At 40.0% G+C, this 22,732-nt stretch overlaps 1 protein-coding gene and 1 long non-coding RNA gene across 2 annotated transcripts; one reads left to right on the top strand and one right to left on the bottom strand.

Moving 5' to 3' along the window:
• Positions 1-654: 654 nt before the first annotated feature.
• On the bottom strand, positions 655-17,205 carry LOC122648994 (E3 ubiquitin-protein ligase SINAT5-like). The gene is made up of 3 exons (XM_043842336.1): positions 16,749-17,205; positions 1,825-2,211; positions 655-1,267 (listed from the first exon to the last, which is right to left on the bottom strand). The coding sequence occupies exons 1-3, from the start codon at positions 16,935-16,937 to the stop codon at positions 905-907; spliced, it is 939 nt and encodes a 312-aa protein (XP_043698271.1). The 5' UTR covers positions 16,938-17,205; the 3' UTR covers positions 655-904.
• Positions 3,155-17,268, top strand: LOC122648996. The gene is made up of 3 exons (XR_006331155.1): positions 3,155-3,167; positions 6,001-6,005; positions 17,126-17,268. It is a non-coding gene; the product is annotated as an uncharacterized LOC122648996 (long non-coding RNA).
• Positions 17,269-22,732: the final 5,464 nt, after the last annotated feature.

The following is a 22,732-nucleotide window of genomic DNA, read 5'->3' as shown; positions in this document are numbered from 1 at the left end:
ATGAGCCTGAGATTTCTCAAATCAAAACAACACCTAAATTTAGAGAACATGGCAAAGTACTCTCAAGCTCTTCCAAGTTCCAACATCTCTCCACAGCTGGCTGCTCTTTACTTTTTTGATCGCCCTTCTTTTGCTTCACCCTGTCGAGGTCGATTGCAGTAAACAACTAAAGCCAAAGTCACGACAAGGGCACCTTCAGATACATCTGGTCGGCAGCTATGATATCACAGGCACTACTGTGGAAGGTGATTCTGAAATCTGAAAGTGTGTCTTAGCCGTCTCTTATTCTTCTTTTTATGATGTAGTAGGGTTCAAATCACTCAGTGATCTCATCACCTTTAAAAGCTTCATCCACCAAACCATCAAAGTTGCAACTACCATATATGTTTGGAGTTATGATCAAATTAGGCAAAATAACCAATTCACCAGGTATAATCTGCTAAATGTACTCGATGAAGGAGCTACCAGTCGAGTTTTTCAAGTAATCAAGCTGCAGTCACAAATACTGTCCTTTCTCTTTCGAATTTTATACAATTGTTCTCCTTTTATAATAGATTTAACAGGCACTTGCTATGATTTTACATACAAAATATAATACCAAGGAGAAATAGTCTCAACCAAAAGAAAATGTAGAAACGAGTTATAAACCAAGCAACAGAACAAACCTCCAACATCCATATATCTTTCACATTCCCCAGCATCTCGTACATAATTAAGTTACCAGAAAAGTTGGCACACATACAAACACGCAGAGAGAGAGAGAGAGAGAGAGAAAGAAGAGAGAACTTTGGAACTTGACACAGTTGTGTTGACCAAGAACCAGTAAAACTGTAGTCCCATGAGTAAAACTACAATGAAATGGGTTTGCACACCCCAGCATAATACAATGAGAATCACGTGAGTTTCAGCTACAAAGATTAGGAATGCACACCCCAGCATCTGGGTTTTGTTGTTCCTTCCAGATGCGCCCTGTAACCCGTAGCTTCAATTCCTTCCTGTCCCCACCAGAGAAGAAAAGTGCCATGTTTCGCTGGATAATGAGGCCGTCATGACTGTCCCTGACCTTCCGGTGGCTATCACGGATGCTCCTTGGGGTGCCCTCCCATATGAGTTTACGGCCATTTGCCCCTACCTCTAAGCTGTAGCTATAGTTCCGAGCCTCAGTCTCATCTCCCATAAAACGGAGGAATGCCATGTACACAGGAGCCATGCCGAGCTGGAAGGCTTCAAAGTGCAGACAGAAGTACTGACCGAAACAATTGAAGACCTACAAAAAGAGAAACATGGCCATCAGGATCACTTTTGGATAGGGACCAGAATCTTGCATGCAACCAAGACAACTTGTGTCTCTCCAGAGAACCAACAGATTGAGCGTAACGACGGTTTCATAGTTGTCTCTAGCAAATCGTCCATGCCTGCTGCAGAATAAATTGTTTCAATGGCCATTTAATGTACACAACAATGCTACTGCTGACACACCCCAATGGCCAGTGCCCAAAATCACATCAATCAGGTGTCCCATAGATGTAACTACCCAATTATTGTGAATTACATCTCCAAAGTGTCATCCAACTAGAATGATTCTCAATGGACCAACTGAATTGCAAATAGGTCGAATTTGCAGTATTGAGTGAATATAAAGATCTGACATAGAGGTCGGGTGCATGAATGGTAAGACAAGCCACAAAAGCTTATTCCCAAGAACTTCATAACCCTACCAAGCAATGGATGATACAAATGAAAATTTCTCATTGAGGTCCATCACAAATTTCTGTCAATAGTTCTGAAATCTAAACTGATTCTTAAAAGGAAAACCATACTTACAGTAAGCATCCAGGTGGCATTTTCAACTTCACGGGGATTAGACTTGACGTAACGATGGTTGAATGTGCATCCACTGTGCATGTCAACCTTGTGATCATCCCTCAGATGGGCAACAAGAAAGGGGATATCCCCCATAACGGAGCACTCTGATCCAGCATATGGGCAGTTGTATGGTCTAAAGTTACACTGTGCTTCATGCTTGAGCTTGCTGTAGTAAGGGAAGATCTCTGGGCAGCCCAGGGAGCAGTATTTGCAGGGTAGTTCAAGCGACTCAGCCACCTTTTCTAAAGCTAGACACCTGATGTCTCCAAGTTCCTGTCTACAAGTGGGGCATCGATTGTGCACCCTTGTTTTACAGGTGGAACACAGTGTGTGGCCATTGTGGCACTGCAAGAAAATTAATTTGTTAGAATACTATTTAATTTTGTCTCCTTTACCAAGACACGAAGAACAGTAAGTACATCAGAGAGTATGATTACAATATAAAAACCACATCTAATACAACATCACTATATTACTGTTATGGGTCTCTCCCTTTTAGCTTCAAGTTAGTAGTCCACACACCCACTCTTATCGTTAACATCACATTAGGGGATAAATCTTCAATGAAAGCAAGAAGATCCAGACAACTGAAAGACAAGCACAAAGAGGAATGCATCATCTAGAAACTAACTAGTTTAACGTTAGACACTTCGATTTCTTGACTACAAAAGAGATCTCCTCAAGGAGAAGATAGCAATTTTCTTTGTAGAGTACCTAAACAAAAATTTTCTCCAGCAAGCGCAACAGGTGATTATGTAAGAGCCAAGACCTTGTCCTCAACTCTCTTCATTGTTGTCTGTATTGAAAGGTTGATAGTAGAGGCCACAAAAGCACAATATTTATCAATTAATAAGAATGAGAGTTGAATTTATATCCCCAACCATTGAGATCACTGTGAGGAGTGATAATAGTCCAAGTTATATTCAGAGATGTGGGATCGATGTAGTTTGCCAATTTTGCTTCAAGGTTAACAGCTAGGTTAGAGATATCGAGTAGCATTTCAAGGGTCAGTTTGTACATTATCTGTTCATCCCAAATCCTACCAACTCTTCTGGTTTAATAATTTACAGCGTATATCCAAATCATCTTAATGACACCTTCCCATAATCCCAGTGAGTTACCAAATGATGACCACTTTCCCATCCTTCTGCCAAAATTTGCAATTGCTTCCATGGGTCACTACTGAATTGCCATGACCATTACTAAAAGAATTTCTTCATAAAAAATAAGTTCCTGAAACCCAATCCATCCTGCATTGATGATTTTTCCCCATTTTTCTTAGCAATCAAGAGAGAGAGAGAGTACAAAAAATAAAAATAAGAAGGGATGCCTGCAGGGAAGCTTTGACCTTGATAAGACCACCATCCCCACCTCCTCTCCCTACCCACTTGATGAGCCAGTTTCATTCCTGAGATGCAAGTTTTCTCCCATTGTTTCAACCAAAAGTTCCCATACACAAAGCATTTCTTGAAGACTGCCACCAGATAAAATATAATACCTTGATGGAAGATAACCCTCCTAGCAAAGCAGGCCACAAGCTCACCCATGTTGAGAATCTCATCCAAACTAGAGGTGACAAAATCTGGAGAAAAATGGATCCAGCTGGGGCAATGCCGCATGCCTTTGTCCAACCTAGACCCCATCCGAACCCTAGATAATGGACAAAATGTCTTTGTCCGTGTCCGACATGATTTGTCCAAACTATCATATTTAATGTTTTTATTAATTCCCACAAAGTATGTTTCTTTGAGTACAATTAATGCTAAAAATGTTATCTACAAGATTTGAATTCAAAACCAAGTCAATAAACGAAAAATCCCTTTCCAATTTAGTTAACACTCAACGTACTACATAAACCAAAGTAACAAACAATCCTTGTTATGTTTCTGTAAACAGCCTTGGGAATGAATGCTTGGATTATCTAAACCGATCACCAAGGCCCTTTATTTATATAGAATTGAAGTACAATTAATCAAAGTACAAATAGGAATGTTGCCTCAGTCCTAATCCTATTAGGAATTCCTAATACAACTAGGAATGCCAGAATAGGACTCGGCTGAGGGAAAAACAATAAAACAAAGGGAAACATAAAAGAAGAGAATCATAATCTGACTAGTACTACCCCTAACTTGACTAGGGCTAATCCTAATCTGCTAGGACTAGTAGGACTAATCCTAATCTAACTAGGACTACTTACCCCAATCGGGTTTAGCAAACTATTTCAACACTACCCCTCAAGTTGGAGCAAACATGTCGATCATGCCCAACTTGACTAGATTGGGATGAAACAATTTTCTAGACAATCCCTTGGTGAAGATATCAGCAAGTTGATCCGCAGATGTCACAAAGGGAATACAAATCAGCCCATCTTCTAACTTCTCTTTGATGAAATGCCTATCCACCTCAACATGTTTGGTACGATCATGCTGTACAGGATTGTGTGTTATGCTGATTGCAGCCTTGTTGTCACAGTATAACATCATAGGAAGACGAATAGGAACACCAAGATCTTGTAGCAACCCTTTAAGCCAGAGTAACTCACAAATACCCTGTGCCATAGCTTGAAACTCAGCTTCGGCACTGGAACGAGTAACAACATTTTGCTTCTTGCTACGCCACGTGACAAGATTTCCACCTACAAATGAGCAATACCCAGAATAGACTTGCGATCTGCAGAACCAGCCCAATCAGCATCAGTGTATGCTTCTATCCATAGATGATCATGCGTAGACAAAAGAATTCCTTTTCCAAGAGCTGACTTCAAATAGTGTAAGATACGAAGAACAGCCTCCATATGAGAAGAGTAAGGATCATGCATAAACTGGCTCACAGTACTCACGGCGACAGCAATGTCAGGACGAGTGTGTGAAAGATAAATCAGCTTCCCTACAAGTCTTTGGTACCGGTCTTTATCAGCAGGCTCACCCTCTTTCTCCTTGAGTCGAACAATAGGATCCATAGGAGTATCTGAAGGACGACAGCCTAGCAACCCGGTCTCAGCCAATAAGTCTAGGACATACTTCTTCTGGGAGAGAAAAATACCTTTAGAAGATCTGGCTACTTCAATCCCAAGAAAGTATCGTAGTTTTCCTAGATCTTTAATCTCAAATTCTTGTCCAAGGAAGGCCTTCAGCCGTCTGATCTCATCACCATCATTGTCAGTAACCACTATATCATCAACGTAGACTATAAGAACAGTGAGTTTTTTACCAGCCCTCTTTATAAAGAGTGTGTGATCAGCATTACTCTGCTTATAGCCCACAGAAATCATGGCCTTATGGAACCGGCCAAACCATGCTCGAGGTGACTGCTTCAGCCCATAAAGTGCACGCTTCAGTCTACACACTTTTCCTTGGTTTCTGTCACAAGAGAACCCTAGTTGAATGTCAATATACACCTCCTCATCCAGTGTTCCATTTAGGAATGCATTTTTTACATCTAGCTACTGCAAATCCCATCCAAGGTTGACTGCACAAGATAATAACACACGAACAGTATTTAACTTTGCAATAGGTGCAAAGGTTTCCTGGTAATCAATGCCGTATGTCTGAGTGAACCCTTTGGCCACGAGTCGTACCTTATACCTATCCACAGTGCCATCCACCTTCTGTTTCACCACAAACACCCATTTACATCCAACGGTTTTCTTCCCAGGTGGAAGAACCACAAGCTCCCATGTGTTATTTTTCTTCAAAGCTTCCATTTCTTCCATCATAGCTACTTATCACTTTCCGTTTGATAAAGCTTCCTGCCAATTGTTAGGAATACAAATAGAAGAAAGAGAGGAAACAAAGGCACGAAAGGATGGGGAAAGGGAATCATAAGAAACAACATGAGATATGGGATGCTGAGTGTAAGTTCTGACACCTTTGCGAAGAGCAATAGGTAAGTCAGGAATATTACCAGGTGGAGAGACAGGTTCTGGATCCAGGTTCGGCAATTGGATGGGTATTGGAGCAACAATTGATTGAACATGCTTATGTTTCCTTGCATAGGTCTTCGTATTATTACTGTTATCAATCCTCCTCTGAAATTCTCTAATAGTCCTCTGGATAGGAGTCTGGACCGGGGTAGGTTGCTCCCCCTGAATAAAAATGGTCTGCCCCTGTATAGGAACCTCTCCCCCTGACTCAGGGGGAGTACTAGGGGCAGGCCGAACTGGTTCAGACTCGTGGTAAACAAACTGAAGTGGAGGTGGAGAGTCACTAGTCAGCACCTCTTCACTAACACTCTCCCCCTAAAGAGGTGGGGACACATAATAGGGAATATTTTCATGAAAGACAACATCCATGCTGACGAAAGTCCTGCGGGATGGGGGGTAATAACATTTGTACCCCTTCTGCGTAGCAGAGTAACCTAAGAAAATGCAACGGAGACTACATGGGTTAAGTTTACCAGGGGACCTTGTATCCCTGGCATAACAAACACAACCAAACACCTTAGGTGGGACTAGAAAGGAAGAAGAGCCAAGTAATAGCTCAATAGGGGTTTTGGAAAGAAGAACCTGATTGGGCAGCCTATTAATTAAATAGGCTGCAGTAAGGACAGCATCCCCCCAATAAAGGGAAGGGACATTGCGAGCAAACATAAGAGCCCTAGCCACCTCCAAGAGGTGGCGGTTTTTTCGCTCAGCCACACCATTTTGGGCTAGGGTGTCGACACAGCTGGTCTGATGGAGGATTCCATGGGCAGCAAGGTATGTTTGGAACTGACCTTTCATATACTCTTTCCCATTGTCACTCCTCAAAATTTTAAGAGTGGCAGTAAATTGGGTCTTAATCAATTGATGAAAGTGCTGAAAACATGAAAAAACTTCAGTTTTTGTATGCATAAGATATACCCAAGTGAACCTAGAATAGCAGTCAATGAAAGTGACATACCACCGATGGCCATTCAAGGAAGCTCTCCTACTAGGCCCCCATACATCAGTATGAACAGTATGAAATAAGGAAGAGGATCTTTTATTAGAAATAGGATAAGTTGAACGTGTCTGTTTAGCCAAGACACAAGGCTCACAAAAAAAGTCTTCCTTATTACAGTTTTTAACTAATGTTGGAAATAAATTTGATAAAGTACCTAAAGGGGGATGGCCTAGTCTAGAGTGTCATTTATGTATTTCAGAGGAGAAAGATGCCGAAGGTAAAGCCTGAGTAGGTGAAGGATCGCCGTCAAGCAGGTACAATCCGCCATGCACTTTACCCGAGTCCAATTCCTGAAAAACACAGTAAGTGGGAAAAAAGGTCACTTTACAATTCGGGGACTTAGTGATACTGCTAATGGAAAGAAGGTTAGTTGCAAATTTGGGAATATGCAAACACAGATGATGTGTGTAAGGGAAGGAGAACAACCAATGGATCCTTTCCCTGAAATGAAGGAGAGGGACCCATCAACAATTTTGACTTTATCCTTACCAGAAGCAGGAGAGTATGTATTGAAAAGGCTAGAAGAACCTGTCATGTGATCAGTAGCACAGGAGTCTATGATCCATGGAGTAGATACTACTGATGCACAATGAACAGCAAAAAAAATACTTGTTCGGGCAAAGAAGGAACCTGAATTGGCAGCAGACGTAGTAGAGGCAGCAGATGTGTTCAACATACGACGCAAAGCCTGGAGTTCTTCCTGGGAGAAACCAATGTCAGCAGTGGGAGTTGGAGCTACACTTTCAGTATGATTGGCTTTGTTTTTAGACTTAGCACGACCACATTTGGCCTCAAAATCAGCTGGCTTCCCATGTAATTTCCAACACTGAGCCTTAGTGTGATATGGTTTGTGACAATGCTCACACTTAACAGGCTCTTTGGTAGTAGTAGTAGAAGCAGCAACACTGTCAAGAGTGGGGCCAGCAGTCTGTAAGGCTGATCTCTCAACTTTGGTAGTAATCATCATGGCAGCCCTTCGTGTCTCTTAACTGTGAACATAAGAAAAGGTCTCTTAAAGTGGGGAAAGGAACCCGTCCAAGGCTTGCACCCGAGTAGGGTCATAGTCATCATTGAGGCCAGCTAGGAAATCATAGACACGGAATTGGTCTACATACGTGTGGTAGGCAGTAATATCAGCAGTAGTAGTACGCTGAAACCGAGCATAGTGATCCAATTGCTGCCATAAACACTTGAGGGCAGCATAGTATTTGGTGACAAACATCTCCTTCTGAGTAGTGGTTTGGAGTGTCTTCCTGATTTCATAAACCTGAGCACCACTACTTGAACGACCATAAGTGCCCTTGACAGCTGTCCATATCTGTGTAGCAGTGTCAAGGAGAAGATACTGACTAGAGAGGTCAGTGGTCATAGAGTTCAAAACAAAGGACATTACCATTGCATCATTGGAAGCCCATTTAGTACGAGCAACACCTTCTTCAGTAGGCTGTTTGGTGGTGCCAGTAAGATGGCCAGTGAGTCCCCTACCAGCCACTATTAGGGATAATGATCTAGCCCAAATTAAGTAGTTTGTACCATCAAGCTTAATGGCAGCAGCATAGGGAAGAAAATCAGACCTAGTTTGATCTCCTCCAGAAGTAGCAGTAGTCATCTCTGAGTCACCCATGATTCAGTCAGACAGAAAAAATCAGATCTACAAAAAGAACCTGATTCGAATGTGAATGATGGGTTTTGAATTTGCAGAATTTTCAGCCGTCAAAATGGGCTGAAACCTTGGTCGAGTTTCCTTCTAATACTAGGGAAGATATCCTCCAAAAATTAGCTCTTTCTGATGAGCCAATAAAAAACCCTAAATTTTGACAAATTTAGGAAGAAAGCTTGATTGCAGAAAACTGATTGCAGAAAATTGCAGAAAAGTGCAGCACTGGATCTAAATCACTTCTGCAGTCTTCAACTAAGGACTGGTGTAGACCAATAGAAGCAGGAAACAATCTCCATAAAAGTAGAAATCAAACTTCAGGTGCAAGAAGAGCTCGATCTCCAAGGATGAAAATAACTTGCCGGCAGATTTAGGTCACACCACTGTTCTTCGATCTTCAATGAGGTGACATTGAGGGCAGCAACTAAATTTGCATTAGATCACCTCATAGTTGCTGCCCTGATGGAGAGAAAGAGGCCGAGAGTGGTGGAGAGAAAAGAAAAAAGAAAAAAACTGAGAAAGAAGAGAGAGGAGAGAACCAGAAATCGAGAAAAGCTGTTCCTAGATCAGATTTGGCTCTGATACCATGTAAACAGCCATGGGAATGAATGCTTGGATTATCTAAACCGATCACCAAGGCCCTTTATTTATATAGAATTGAAGTACAATTAATCAAAGTACAAATAGGAATGTTGCCTCAGTCCTAATCCTATTAGGAATTCCTAATACAACTAGGAATGCCAAAATAGGACTCGGCTGAGGGAAAAACAATAAAACAAAGGGAAAAATAAAAGAAGAGAATCATAATTTGACTAGTACTACTCCTAACTTGACTAGGACTAATCCTAATCTGCTAGGACTAGTAGGACTAATCCTAATCTAACTAGGACTACTTACCACAATCGGTTAAGCAGTCTATTTCAACAGTTTCATTACCTCAAATTCAGACAAACCAGGCCAAGTTGTCCAAATTGTCCCAACACACCCCATCCAGTTTTAAATCCGGACACATTATTCATGACCAAACCCGGATTGTGGAAAAGATATTTTTCTGCGGACCTAGTTTTAATCAGTTAGATGGGTTGGTCAAACTTTGCCAACCCTAACCCAAACCAATGAACTCAGTTTTTGAAAAGTTAATTCAAAGGCCAGACAATTGTCAATATGTCTAAGCTGATGGCAGGTGCTTTATAAAATTATTATTATCTACAAAAAGGAAGTTTCTAATTGCTAAACTCCAGTCTCAACATCAGATTTTTCTGGCATACCTTACAACCTTCTCCGGAATCAATTTAAGGGCTTCCATGACTAGGAGGGATAAGGAAAGAGAATGGACCAATGGGGAATACCCTACCTGATACCCTGGGCTCCTCTAAACTAGCCTGTGATGCACCATTCAATAGAATGCTGAACTAGCAGATGTGCAGCAAGCCTCAATACATCTCCTTTGCACGGACTCCGAAGGGAAAAAAGTTGACATAATTGTATGCCTGCCTTCTCAAATTCGAAATTATAAGTGAAAGACATGGTGCCAAATCTCTGCTTCTGCCAAGACATCCATTTATGATTTAAAGTGAGGCCCATTCAATGGCATGGTTCAATTACAGGGGGGGATTCTACTTTACAGAAAGACTTATCCATGTATTAGAAGTGGAGCCCACTAAATGGTGGCACTCTATTCTGCATTTGACAAGCAGCCACAAACATCTGTGGGCCCCCATGACCATGAAGCTCCTTAACAGTTGACATATGAGCTGCTTTAGTTTCTCAGATCAATATACTATCTCAATAACTCAGAGAATGGCAACATTTGTTTTACCTGTCAATCTAGATCGTAATTTTGAAAATCTTTCACAATTACACATTTGGAGCAACCTTATCATCCCACAACATAAGGGCACCCAAACAATCAGAGAGACTACCAAAAAGACATCAATACCATAGTTGTCATGGCGTCGCCATGGCGTCGCCATGGCGCCGCCATGGCGTCCTGGCGTTGGGAGAGGGGGCATATCGAGCTACGCCATGGTGGATGTCAATATATCGTTCGATATGGCTTCCATGGCGACGCCATGGCGTCGCCATGGACGCCATACCACGATATGTTGGCATATCGGTCGATATTTGTACATATAAAAGTTAGATTAAAATTTTTTTTTTTAAACCATTTAATAGCTTAGATGCTTTGCTCCAAATCACATACACTAAAGAAAGACTATTGCTATCAAGCTTCAGTAAATAGGTTAGCCTATCATTTGATTTTTACTATTGCTTTCAATTATTTGATAGGTTAATCTATATTTTCAATTTTTCATACTTTCATATACACTAATGGATATTAGTTACACTTTCATGAATTAAACCATAGTGGCATAGTATATTAGTAGTAGTGTAGTACACTTTCATGTTGATTTTTGATGTTATAGGACATATATTATAGCATACTAAATGACATTAAAAATACAGAAAATAAAAAATTAAACATGGTCGACATGCTCGCCATGGCAACGCCATGGCGGGCGACATGTCGATATATCGACGTGACACCCTTCCACCGACTTGGATCGCCGTGACGCCGTGACAACTATGATCAATACAATGTAATGAGATATTGCACAAAAGCAAGAAGATCAGCTTAGGACAGCCACACTCCTCGCTTAGCAAGCATGTCTGATCAGGGTGGTTCAACCTAGGCATCTATTGGAACAAGGCCTTCATAATATGCTAAGGGAGGATAATTAATAATGAGGTGGCAAACCAGTCGGATCAAAATTACCAACTTTTCCTCAATAAAAAAAGGTCACACCTGACTAGGGGGGGGATAATGTACATCCATTCGAGAGTACTAGTGTCTGAAAGTAATGGAATCACACATGTTCGAAGCTTAGAAAAGGCAACAATCATAGTACCCGAATTGTTCTTAAAAGCTCAAAACCAAAAGTCCTAGATTACAAAGAGCAAAATTAACATTAAAATAGACAATGTCCTCCATGGAATTGTCCAATACCTTGTAACCATAAACAAAGACAGGTCAAGACCTGATGATGATATAAACCAAAATTGTAGTAAAGAGTCGGAGGATGAACTTCAAAACATGGTGACTATGATGGCTCATCAAACCACTATATATCTAATCATATCTTGGATGGAATACTTCGCATCTTGAAAAACAGAACTTGTTGATAAAGGACGAGTTTTTTTGAACTGAAGGGGAATTGATGTTGTTGCATTAGACATTAATCTTTTATGGAGGCCTTTGATCAAGCTTAGGAGGTCCATATGGTGCTGATGGCAGTCTAATGCGCTAAAATTGACTTTTGGGTAGTTACATTATAGGTTGGGTCTCTTATTTTTTGGGCTTTATGGTATAAACGGCCAGGTTTGGCTCTCATACCAACTAACGAAATCTGAAAATCACAACTGTGGATCCCAAATGCAAACACACCCAATGATAAAATATTCCAATCTGAGATAAAGGAAGCAACTGTGTTGTTAAGGGAAGAAATCAAATCGATGGAAGGGACAGAATAAGAAAAAAGATCGATCATCTTGGGAGTAAGAAGAGAGGAGAAGAAGGAAGAAGAAATCAGGTTTGGGATACCAATCCCGTATGCACCGCACAACTGCACCAAAACTTTTAACAAAACTCATTCTTTAGTCAACTCATCTTTAATTGATGGGGGGTGCATTGCATATATAAAAGCCTATTAAAATTCCTTATCAGGCTCACACACTCGATAAAATATAAATAAAAACAGAACTCTATCTAGCTTTTAATTATTCTAATTTAACTCAAACACTTAACTACTAATCCCGTGTACTAACTTTATGAGCTTAATTAGGCTCATTACAACGAAATCCAAAAAAAATAAAATTACCAACCTTTAATATAACTACCCAAGAGGTCAATTTTAGTCCATTGGATTGCCACCAACATCTTATGTACCTCCTGGGCTCCTAAGCTTGAGCAAAGGCCTCCATATGCAATTAATGTCTAATGCAATAACATCAATTTCCCCTCGGTTAAAAAACCATCCTCGAGTTTTGTAGAATGGGAGGATCTTCAACGCACAATCAACAAATATTCTTCTTGACCCCATGAAACCAACAGTCAAACCACGATCCAACGGTACAAAATCAGCGATAAGGAATCTGTTGTTGAAGTCACATTGTGGAAGCAAAAATTTGACTGGTTCGATCAAAAGATCAAGTGATCAACCATTGTATGCTCTTCTATGGGTGGTTCTTCAAATGATAATTGGAGCTACTTGGTCTTCTATCGCCAGTGACTTGTCTTCTTGGCCTTCCACCCCTTGCTCAACAACAAAAATCAATTTATCAAACGAAGATCCCATACGATCAGATGTGATCAACAATTTGTTCTTATATTCTTTACCTTGTCACCGAGTTTCTTCGATATTCCTTTTAACCGTTCACAAGTTCTCTTTCACGAGATAAAATTAATGGTGGCTAGCAAAAAAGAGGGTCGGATCAATGGTATCAATAGCCAGGTTTGGCTCTGATACCAATTAATGCAATTTGAAAATCCAGATTATGGATCTCAGATGCAAGCAATCTCAATGATCAAATCTATGATCAGATATGAGATAAAAGAAGCAACTGTGTTGTTAAGGGAAGAAATCAGATCGATGGAAGCGAAGGAAAAAAGATGAGATCGATCTTCTTAGGAGGAAGAAGAGAGGAAGAAAAGATCAGAAGAGAAGAGTAAAGAAGAAATCAGGTTCGGGATACCAATCCCATATGCACAGCTCAACAGCACCAAAACTCCTTTTAAAAAAAAAAACCTCATATTTTTTACTCAAATCCTCTTTAACTGATGGGGATGTATTAGAATATAAAGATCTTCTATAATTCCTAAATTGACTCATAAAAGGACTCCTAATTAGACTCACGTGTTCAATAAAGTAAATAAACTCAAAAGTCAAAACAGAATTCTATTTAGTTATAAGTATACTAATCTAACTCAAACACTTAATTTATCTCATGTACGAACTTTATCCCCGCTTAATGGGCTTATAAATTAGACCCATTACAATGAAACCCAAAAACTAAAAGGCCCAGCCTATAATATAACTACGCAAAGGTCAATTTCGGCCCATTGGACTGCCACCATCTCGTTATGGGCCTCCCAAGCTTGAGCAATGGCCTCCATACAGGATTCATGTCTAATGAAACTGCATCAATTTATCAAGGAATTCTGTTAAGAATCCAACAGGATTCGAAACAGTGAGCAAGCAACTCCATCCGTGAAGCAATAGAAGGCCGAACGACCAATAGTATTAGAAATTTAACAATTAAAAGGAAAATTATTTAATTACATTATGCAAAACCGAACTGATAATTAACTAGCCTAACCTCTAATCAATATCCATGAGTACGATGCAAAGAACTGAGCAAGTATATCAAAAGAAATCGACTGATAACTAGACCAAACATAAAATATTTAAACTCAACGTATCTCATGTAATAATATTTTTCCAGCTATGGTTTGTGAATGGCCCAAAGAGGAATATCTACCACATTGCATCTTATGTGAGACCCAAATTTTGAGGACAGGTAGACCCCACTGTCCCTGGTCACATGTAAAATTTCAGCTGAAACAAAGTCACCCACGTGGCAAAATAGAGCTTTAGAAATCCAAGACTAAAAGGGTGCACACTAATGCATGGACTACCATGAGGGTGCATGCCAACATTGGGAGGTTATTAGATTGCACCGAACATTTAAATGTGACACGTAGCTAATCAAGACCACTCCTCTCTATCCAACAGTTGGAAATGCCAAATCATACTTTGGCAATGCATAATAAGGTGGTGTGGTAGGCATCAAGGAACCCCTTCTACATGGTCATGACTCATGCATACAATGTTTTGCCTAATGCATTTCTTTTACAACTGAAAGGTCTTTTGGTTCATCAATCAGCTTTAGTTTTCAATATTTTATATTGACACCTATCTGTTGTGTATAAAGATGTCACGAATACTAACATGGCAAGGCTTGCCAACTACTCACTGTCTCCATATCTTTATCTTCCATATAACTGTTTTTCTATTCTGGGTTCTAAAAGAAGTTAATAATAAAAATTGCATCTTCCATATCTGTTATTCCATGGTAATTATATCAAACTGAAATTCGTTCGCTGAAAACGAAAAAGTAACTCTCGCCTCTGGCTCTTCCCATTGCGCTCTAAGCAACGAGTACGTGTCCGCCGAATGCCTCCGGTCATGGACTTTGTCCGCTGTGGTAGAAGGCGCGATAACAGCATGGTTTTCTGATTTGCCAAGGTCGGTTAATCCACACCTAGGATTCTGAAATTTTGATTGATTGATCGATCGTTTTCTTTCAGATTAATATGGTTGCTATCTATCTTCCGCTAATTTCAGCCATGAATCCTGATTAGGATGATGCTGTTTCGTTTTGAATCTGCAATACAAATGCACGAAGGATTTCTAGGGTTTCTCCATCATTTGAGAGTGTAGTTTACTCTGCCATTTGTGCGTGTAGCATCTCCGCTTTAGTGCGTGTAATCCACACTCCTCCTTCCTTCACTGCTCCTTCCGCCATGATCCTTGGAGCCATCATTGACGATGGTGTCAAGGACACTAACGATGACGACGATGATGGTGCCTAGAAAAGTATTTCCCCTTTCATGGCTCATCCCCCTCTCCTGAAGCTCCCCGTTCTGCCCTATCCATTTTGCCCTCTCACCTTGTGGGCATCACCTCTGAGGTTGGTTATGGTTTTTAGCCATCATTGGCAAACAATCACAGTGTCTGTGCTTCAATTTTGGGTTTCAATCTCTGGGCTCTCTGTGGACAACGTCGAGGGGCTCCCAAACAAGGGAGGTATTTCTTTTTTCTTTGTTTGTGTGTTTGCAGGTGATGCTGACTCATGTGTAGGTGGCTCCGTGGTTATTGTCGGCTTTGAGACTCCAGTCATTGTTCAATCTTCACCATCCCTCTCCTGCCACTGGATGAAGTTCCACACGCCAATCCAGCAGATCCTTGCAGATCTGTTCGAAAGTAGATTGTGGCAGCAATTCTGGTGGTCTTCTTGTTGTCGATTGAAGCTCCACTTGTCGATCCAGCAGACCTTTGCCGACCTGGCAAGTCAGTTTGAAAGTAGGTTGTGCCAAAGTGTCGGCACGCGTGGGCAATTTGGTGTTGGACTTTTCGACATGTATGGGCCCCCCTCGTTCGGCAGACATGTGCATGCACTTAAATTTAGCTGTATCTACAGCTTTTTATCTAGGGAAGTGGTTATGTCCCATCCCCTAGCCTGGATGACCCAGTCAATGGCATGTGACACTGGGTCAATTTCCACTCCTTGGTTTTGGATACCGTATATCCATACCTTGTGTTTATCATGCTCTCTATCTGTTTTATGTATCTTGTTTTCCTTTGTTTGGCGTTGGGCGCGCATGATTGAATAGCCTTCTTTTCTACCAAAAAAAAAAGAATACTAACATGGTGAAGACAGAAAGGGGTTATCATTTCACCAAACATTAAACAGGTATGGACAAAACAAACAACAAAAGGACCAGAAAATCTTCAAGATGCATCATATATCTCAGTCAGCAGTTGTATCTAACAAATTCCAGGAATATTGACCAAGTTAAAGATACTGCAATTCTCCTTCCCTCACCAATAAATTAAGAGTCAAGAATCCAAATGCAGCATAGAATTTACCACTGATCCACGATTCCAGCCAACAAAAAAGGCGCAGGGGGCAAAACCAAAACCTTGCAAGATGAGACCCCAACCCAAAACTTCATCTAGTATACGTAAAACATTGACCCTCCGTGGAACCAGAAAAATTGGGGGAAAAGATTGAAATAGCGCCCTGGATTGTGCAAGAACAGGCTTGAGACCAACATTTCTTTGAACTCATATGACATTCGAATCCCAATGCCATGTCCCAACAACAGAAAGGTCAAACAATCAAATAAAAGTATCAATACATGGGTAGAGAAAAAACCAATCTAGTGGAACTAATCTTTCAATCCATATCACTTTTCAACCGAGTTTCACCACAAATGTATGAAATTCGATAACCAATACCCCAAGTCCCGACCAGAATTACCAGGCAAATGCATAGAGTTTCAAAACCAAATTGAAGCAAGAACCAACCTTTATTCAAGATATTCCTTTCAAACACAGCTGTCCCAATCAGATCAAACACAATACCACAACTGCAATCTTTGAAAACATTAAACCACAGAGAGAAAGAGAGACTAAGAGAAGAAACCCATTGACCAAAATGAAAGAAAGAAAGAAACAGACCTGATGGATGGGTGGGTACATGGAATTGGTGCAGACGGGGCACTCGAGCAACTCATGGACGCTGGTGGCCGGAGAAATCGCTGGGGAGACTATGTTGTTGTGGGGCTTGGTCGAGAACTGGTGATGATGGATCTCTTCCTCGTCGATCCCGTCCGAGGACGAGATACATTCAATGCTATCCAATTCCATTCATACAAAGGGATAATGCCGGAAGAGAAAAAAAATCTATAAAACAATGACGAGTCGTTGACTCGTTCTTCTCGATTTCTTTCTTTTCTTTGGATTCTTCCCCCTCTATCTCACTCCATCCTCGATTTTCTTGGAAGATGATGAACACCAGTAGACACAAGAAGAATAAAAAGAAGAGAAAAGACGAGAGGGGGGGGGGGGAATCGAAGCGAAACAAAGAGCTCGATCACAATCGAATAACTAAAACTGCCCCCTTTTTCCCTCTCAAGAAGAGGTGTTTTTCTAGTTGGCTCTGCCGGGATTTGGAAAATTGAGAGATGAATCGCTCGCCGTCGGAAATTGAACCAGATATCAAAATCGGACGGATTTCAGACATGAGAGAGGGAGAGAATGAGATCCTATTAACACCAAGACTTTAATAAGAACCCTTTTAAATGACACTAGAATACAACTGTTGAATTTAAAATTTTAAAAAAAAATTCTTTATTTATTTTTTTTTTTTTTGGTAATAATTCTTGTAGTTAGTAGATACGTGATAAAGTCATGAACGCTCGTATTATCTTTTATATTTTATTTTTTATTTTTTTTTCTGAAATCCTTATAACAGTGTGTACACAAAGATATTGAAGAAAGGCAAAGGGATCTTTTGCAAAAAGATCAAAATTATAGGTATCAGAGTCATAGGTATCGGCATTGGAGACCGATACGGGTGATACCAATATTGGTACATCTAGGGGTGAAATAGGTCCGAGTTAGGTCAAGTGTTTTAAACCCTAACCCAACCCTGAGTCCTATTAGCTTAACCCAAGCCCAATCCGGCCCTAGGTTGGGCTGAGTTATCTCAGCCTAGGCCCAATCCTATCGAGCTCAGCCCAGCCCAACCCTGATTGATCCTGAGGGCGGGCTGGGCCAGGCTAAGTTGGCCCTGACATACCTTGTTTTTTTGTCATTTGCATCGTCTTATGTATTAAAAAAATGAAACACATGTGATTGGGTATTGGTTTGTTTCATACTCAGTTGACTATTAGACTTTTCTTTGGGTTAAAAAACTTAGTCCAATCTTAAAATTATAAATATTTTTGTTCAATAGATAATTAGCCTTTTTTTTTTTTGGATAAATCAATATATAGTTAGATACTAAACAAAAATTGTAAAATGTAAACAATAAATTGTAAATCATAACCTAACATAGAGTCGGACTGGGCTTAGCCCGAGGCCTCAACCTTGGCCCAGCCCGACCTTGACACAGGGCCTGAAAGTTCCAACCCTAACTCGCCCTCAAAGTTGAAAAATCAAGCCTATGCCCTATTGGGGTTCAAGGCAGGCTCAGGCCAACAGTGCCAAACTTACGCCCCTACATCTACATTGATTTGGCATCAAGCCCTATCCGGCATATCAATTATTTTTTATTTTTTAATGAAAAACGGAACTTATATTAAAGAGAAAATATTTACACAGGTTTGTACATAAACTTAGCTGTGTCACACCACTTAAACACTATACTCTTAAAGTTCTTAGAGGATTCTGCAAGTTTAATATAGTTTGGTTATAGATGCCAAGGGATGGGGATTAAGTTACTTGGACAAAACATATCACATAGACTTTTGATCCAGTATTGACCTGATCAGCATAGGTTGTGCCCAATACCAATACCTGATCGATACAATATCGATGAATTGGTTTGAACCCTAGATTTTTTGTGGAAAAAAAAAGACTTTTTGATCTAGTATTGACCTGATATGGGCCAATATCGCCAATTGGTCGAGGTGTCATATTGGTATAAATCTTCGATGGCACGAATACATATCACCAGATGGATACGGTTCCAATAAAGCATAGTTTGTAATGATCATGTGTCAAATATGTGGGATTGAGTTCCTCTCCAGGGAGCCCAGCACACCTAGGGGGCATCCAGCCGTGGGGTTGTGCTGCACACATCCCTAGGCTTGCATCGAGATGTGTGCGGTACAGCCCAACCCTAAGGATAATCTTATAAGCCCGTTAAAGATATATCGTGCATTAAAAAAATCTAATCAATTCAATTCAATAAAATTCTGAGTTTAATGAACATATAATTCCAACATTTAAAAAAAAAAATGGGAAGCAATTTTCTATACGGGAGTGTGGCCTACACCAGCACTCCCATGTGTTTATCTCTCTCCTCCTTAAATCTAGGGGGCAAAAGTGTCTTTTCACATGGGGAGGAGAGAGATAGACTCATGGGAATGCTGGCATAGGCCACACTCCCAGACAGAGAACTTTTTCCCAAAAAAAATTATGAGAAAAAGTCAAATGTGAGTGAGTGTTTTCTGCGTCTCCAGACTTTTCCCTTTTTTAAATGGGAAGGGGGATTACTGCCAAATTGCATAGCCCCTACCCCTGCACCAATGCGGGAGTCAAAAAGAATGTGCGTGGGGGCATCAAATAGGGGTGAGATTATTCATTTCACGGGTGGCGAGGTGGTCATTTCACCCTTCTTGTGTATGGGCATAAGTTGCACGTAGCCTGACAGTTGTTTTTATTTTCCTTTTTTTTTATTTGATAAAAAATTGATTAATTTTCACCCTTCATCAATGGTGATATTATGCTATGATTGGGTTTATCATTAATTCTCACCCTCTATTATTTATGGTAAAAAATATCATAATTCAGTCCAATCAGATAGTCAAACTAGATCGATGAAGAAATCTCTCCTCACCATAGGGGGAAAAAAAAAAGGGTTAATCATGAACTCAATTGCTCATAGACAAGCTAATATCATTTTGGACATTAATTCCCACCCTCTATTGTTCATGATCCAAATACCTTGATCAATCTAAACAAAAAAGGACCAAAAAAAAAAAAAAAACTGACCTATCAGATGGTCAAATGGGGTACATGATGATATGGTATTTTTCCCATTTTCCTATATGATCTTATTCTTCCTAAGAGAACAAATTCTTATTTTTTGTTTAAATTTGACTGGTGGGCCAACAAACAATTAGAAAAGGGAGGTGTCTTAATGACATCTTTTAAAGGTATATTTAAAATTTGTCACCTTCTTTTAATTGCCCGTTGTTTTATTTCTAAAAGTCTGTAAGATAGAGATATAAAAAGATTTTCAAAAATACTTTGCAAGTGACATTTATTATGTCATAATAAAAAAATATCTTTACGTCTACCCCCCAAAAAAAAATTCAAAAATATCATTGTTATGCATATTTCTCGAGTATACATGTAAAATTACACTATCAACGTCATTAGAGAAAATTTTTTGAGAAAATTACATGATTAGCTACTATTGGGTTTTCATGTTTGAGTTAACAAAAATAGACAAAAACAAATTTAGTTTTACAAAACTAGACAAAACAGTGACTCTCCTTCCTTCCTCGACAGTTCCCCTCTGAAAAAATCTCTCTTTTTTTCCTCTATTACTTGGGGTAGCAGAGAATGACAGTAGCTGGGACAAGAGTAGTGTTGCAAGGAACGGAGGATGCCTGGGCGAGAAGGCAATGACAGAGGTAAAAATGTCTAAAAAAGTATGTGTGGGAGGGAGAGATACTATTTTGTCCAGTTTTGTAAACTTTAACTTGTTTTTATCTATTTTTATTAACTCAAACATAGGGTGGACAGTTTTGTAAATGAAAACCCAAAAGTAGCTAATCATGTAATTTTCCTAAAATTGTTTGTCATACTAGAATAGCAAAAAAATAAGATTACAAATTATTTAATGTCAATAAGAAAATCAAGATCAATAACAAAATGCAATCCCTAACACAATGCTATCAAGGTCTAAACTATTAAATTCTCTATCAAAAATAAATAAATAAATAAACTATTAAATTCAAGTTCAACTAGTTCCGTGGTTTTTAATTTAACTGATTAATATAGAAAGAGGGAGTGAAGGACCATTCAGCTGCATGGTTCTAAAAATAGAAAATCGGACTGATGAATCGTCTAATTTGGATTGGAATCGTCTGACACCAATCCTGATTCTGAATGCTTCGAATCGTTGGTCACTGGAATGGATCAGATTGGCCAATCCGAAGTTCCAAACTCAATCTGTTGATTCCTATTCATCTTCTTTATAAAAACCAAGTTTCTCATTTGGATCGGACCAATTCCAAGACCGATCTTGGAATAGATTGGATTGTAACTAGGGCTGCAACAGGGTCGGGTGGAGCTCGGCTTTTTAAAACCCTAGCCCAACCCTGAGTCCCCTTAACTGGGCTCAGGCCTAGCCCGACCAGGCCCTGACTCAAGACCAGACAAATCCAATCCTGATTCGCCATCAGGGCCGGGCCGGGCTGACCCTGATTGGCCTTGACCATGGGGGGGAAGGGAGATGTATGGATAGGATAGGCCAGGCCAGGCTGGAAAGAAGAAGAACAAGAAGAAAGAAGAGGAAGAACAAAAATAAAACAAGAAGAAGAAGAGGAACAATAAGAAAAAAGAACAGGAAGAAGAAGATAGGGTCGGGTTGGGCCGGGCTCAGCTCGATGCCTCAACCCTGACCTGACCTGACCGTGACTCAGGGGTAGAAATTTCCAACCCTAACCCGCTTGAACATGACAGGCTCGAGCCATCAAGGCCAAACTTGCACTCCTACTTGCAACTATTCAGATCAATTCCCAATCGGATCAGGATTCAAAAATGGCACTTACTCTGATTCGATCCCCGATTCTACTATTAAAACCCTTGTTTAGCTGACTTGGTTACTTGTAAATTGCTGTTGTTATTGATTCATGTCTAATGACGAAATACAAATAATCTCATAAATTTCCCCCATGACGTTCCCCTGAGGTAGTGGCAATGTGGCACAGTTCCACCATTAAAACCCAGATTCCTTTCAACTGTGAATGCCCAAACTACCATTGACATGTAGATAGGACGGTTACTGGTTGGTTATTTATTTACTCCATCCTTCCCACCTACCCTTGGTTTAAGTAAGCAGAATCGGAATTGGTTTTCATGAATTTTAGTTTCAATTCAGTTAAATCGGTCAGAATCGGCTGAGAATTGGCCGGAACAGTCAAAATTGATTGTAATCGGATTGATCCAGGGCAGCAGATTCTGATTGAAAACGATCTTGATTCCCCTCAATTTAGATTGGCCTCTGCGTACAATTTTTCTAGGATTCCATCGGCATACAATCATGGCCCATTTTGGAAAATTCCATACCAATTCCAACCGATTCTAATCCAAATTGGACTAGAATCGATTGAACCCGATTCAGAAACCGATTCCAACTTTTAAAACCCCAATCAACCTATTACCACCCACTATTTTATTTGTACGAATTATATATATATATATATATATATATTTATTTATTTTTTTTTTGATGAAAGTGTAATCACACAAACTACACACCAATCCCAAAAAGTTAACTGACTTTTAGGACCGTAAAATGATGGATATACACAACACACACCACACTCATACACCCGATGTGGGTACGATTTATAATTTTAAAGAGGGTTTTCGACCAAGCAACATAGGGGGAGTGTATTAATGAGGTGTGGCAAAATAGTCTTGTACATAAGATTGCACCAAGTCATTTCATGGAAATAGATACTAAAAGTGTTTAACATCAAAGTTTTAATTCACAGTATTGGCATTAATGTCGGTTGCCGCAAATATTGATACGAAAATGAATTTGTTTTATCAAGCCGATTCTAGTAGGGAGAAAGTTCTCTGTCCGGGAGTGTGGCCTATGCCAGCACTCCCATGAGTCTATCTCTCTCCTCCTCATTTGAAAAGATACCTCTGCCCCTTTGTTTTGAGGAGGAGAGAGATAGACATATGGGAATGCT

This window comes from Telopea speciosissima, chromosome 1, assembly GCF_018873765.1.
Source record: "Telopea speciosissima isolate NSW1024214 ecotype Mountain lineage chromosome 1, Tspe_v1, whole genome shotgun sequence".
NCBI lineage: Eukaryota > Viridiplantae > Streptophyta > Magnoliopsida > Proteales > Proteaceae > Telopea > Telopea speciosissima.
The sequence above is the reverse complement of the archived record's forward strand: the minus strand, read 5'-3'. Positions and strand labels throughout refer to the sequence as shown.

Bases quoted from the DNA above. Each gene is read 5' to 3' on its own strand.
- LOC122648994 (XM_043842336.1), bottom strand. From the start codon at position 16,937: ATGGAATTGGATAGCATTGAATGTATCTCGTCCTCGGACGGGATCGAC. The intron at 2,212-16,748 runs GTCTGTTTCTTT...ATTTTCTTGCAG, and splicing joins TGTACCCACCCATCCATCAG to TGCCACAATGGCCACACACT. The intron at 1,268-1,824 runs GTAAGTATGGTT...CTCTTTTTGTAG, and splicing joins ATGCCACCTGGATGCTTACT to GTCTTCAATTGTTTCGGTCA.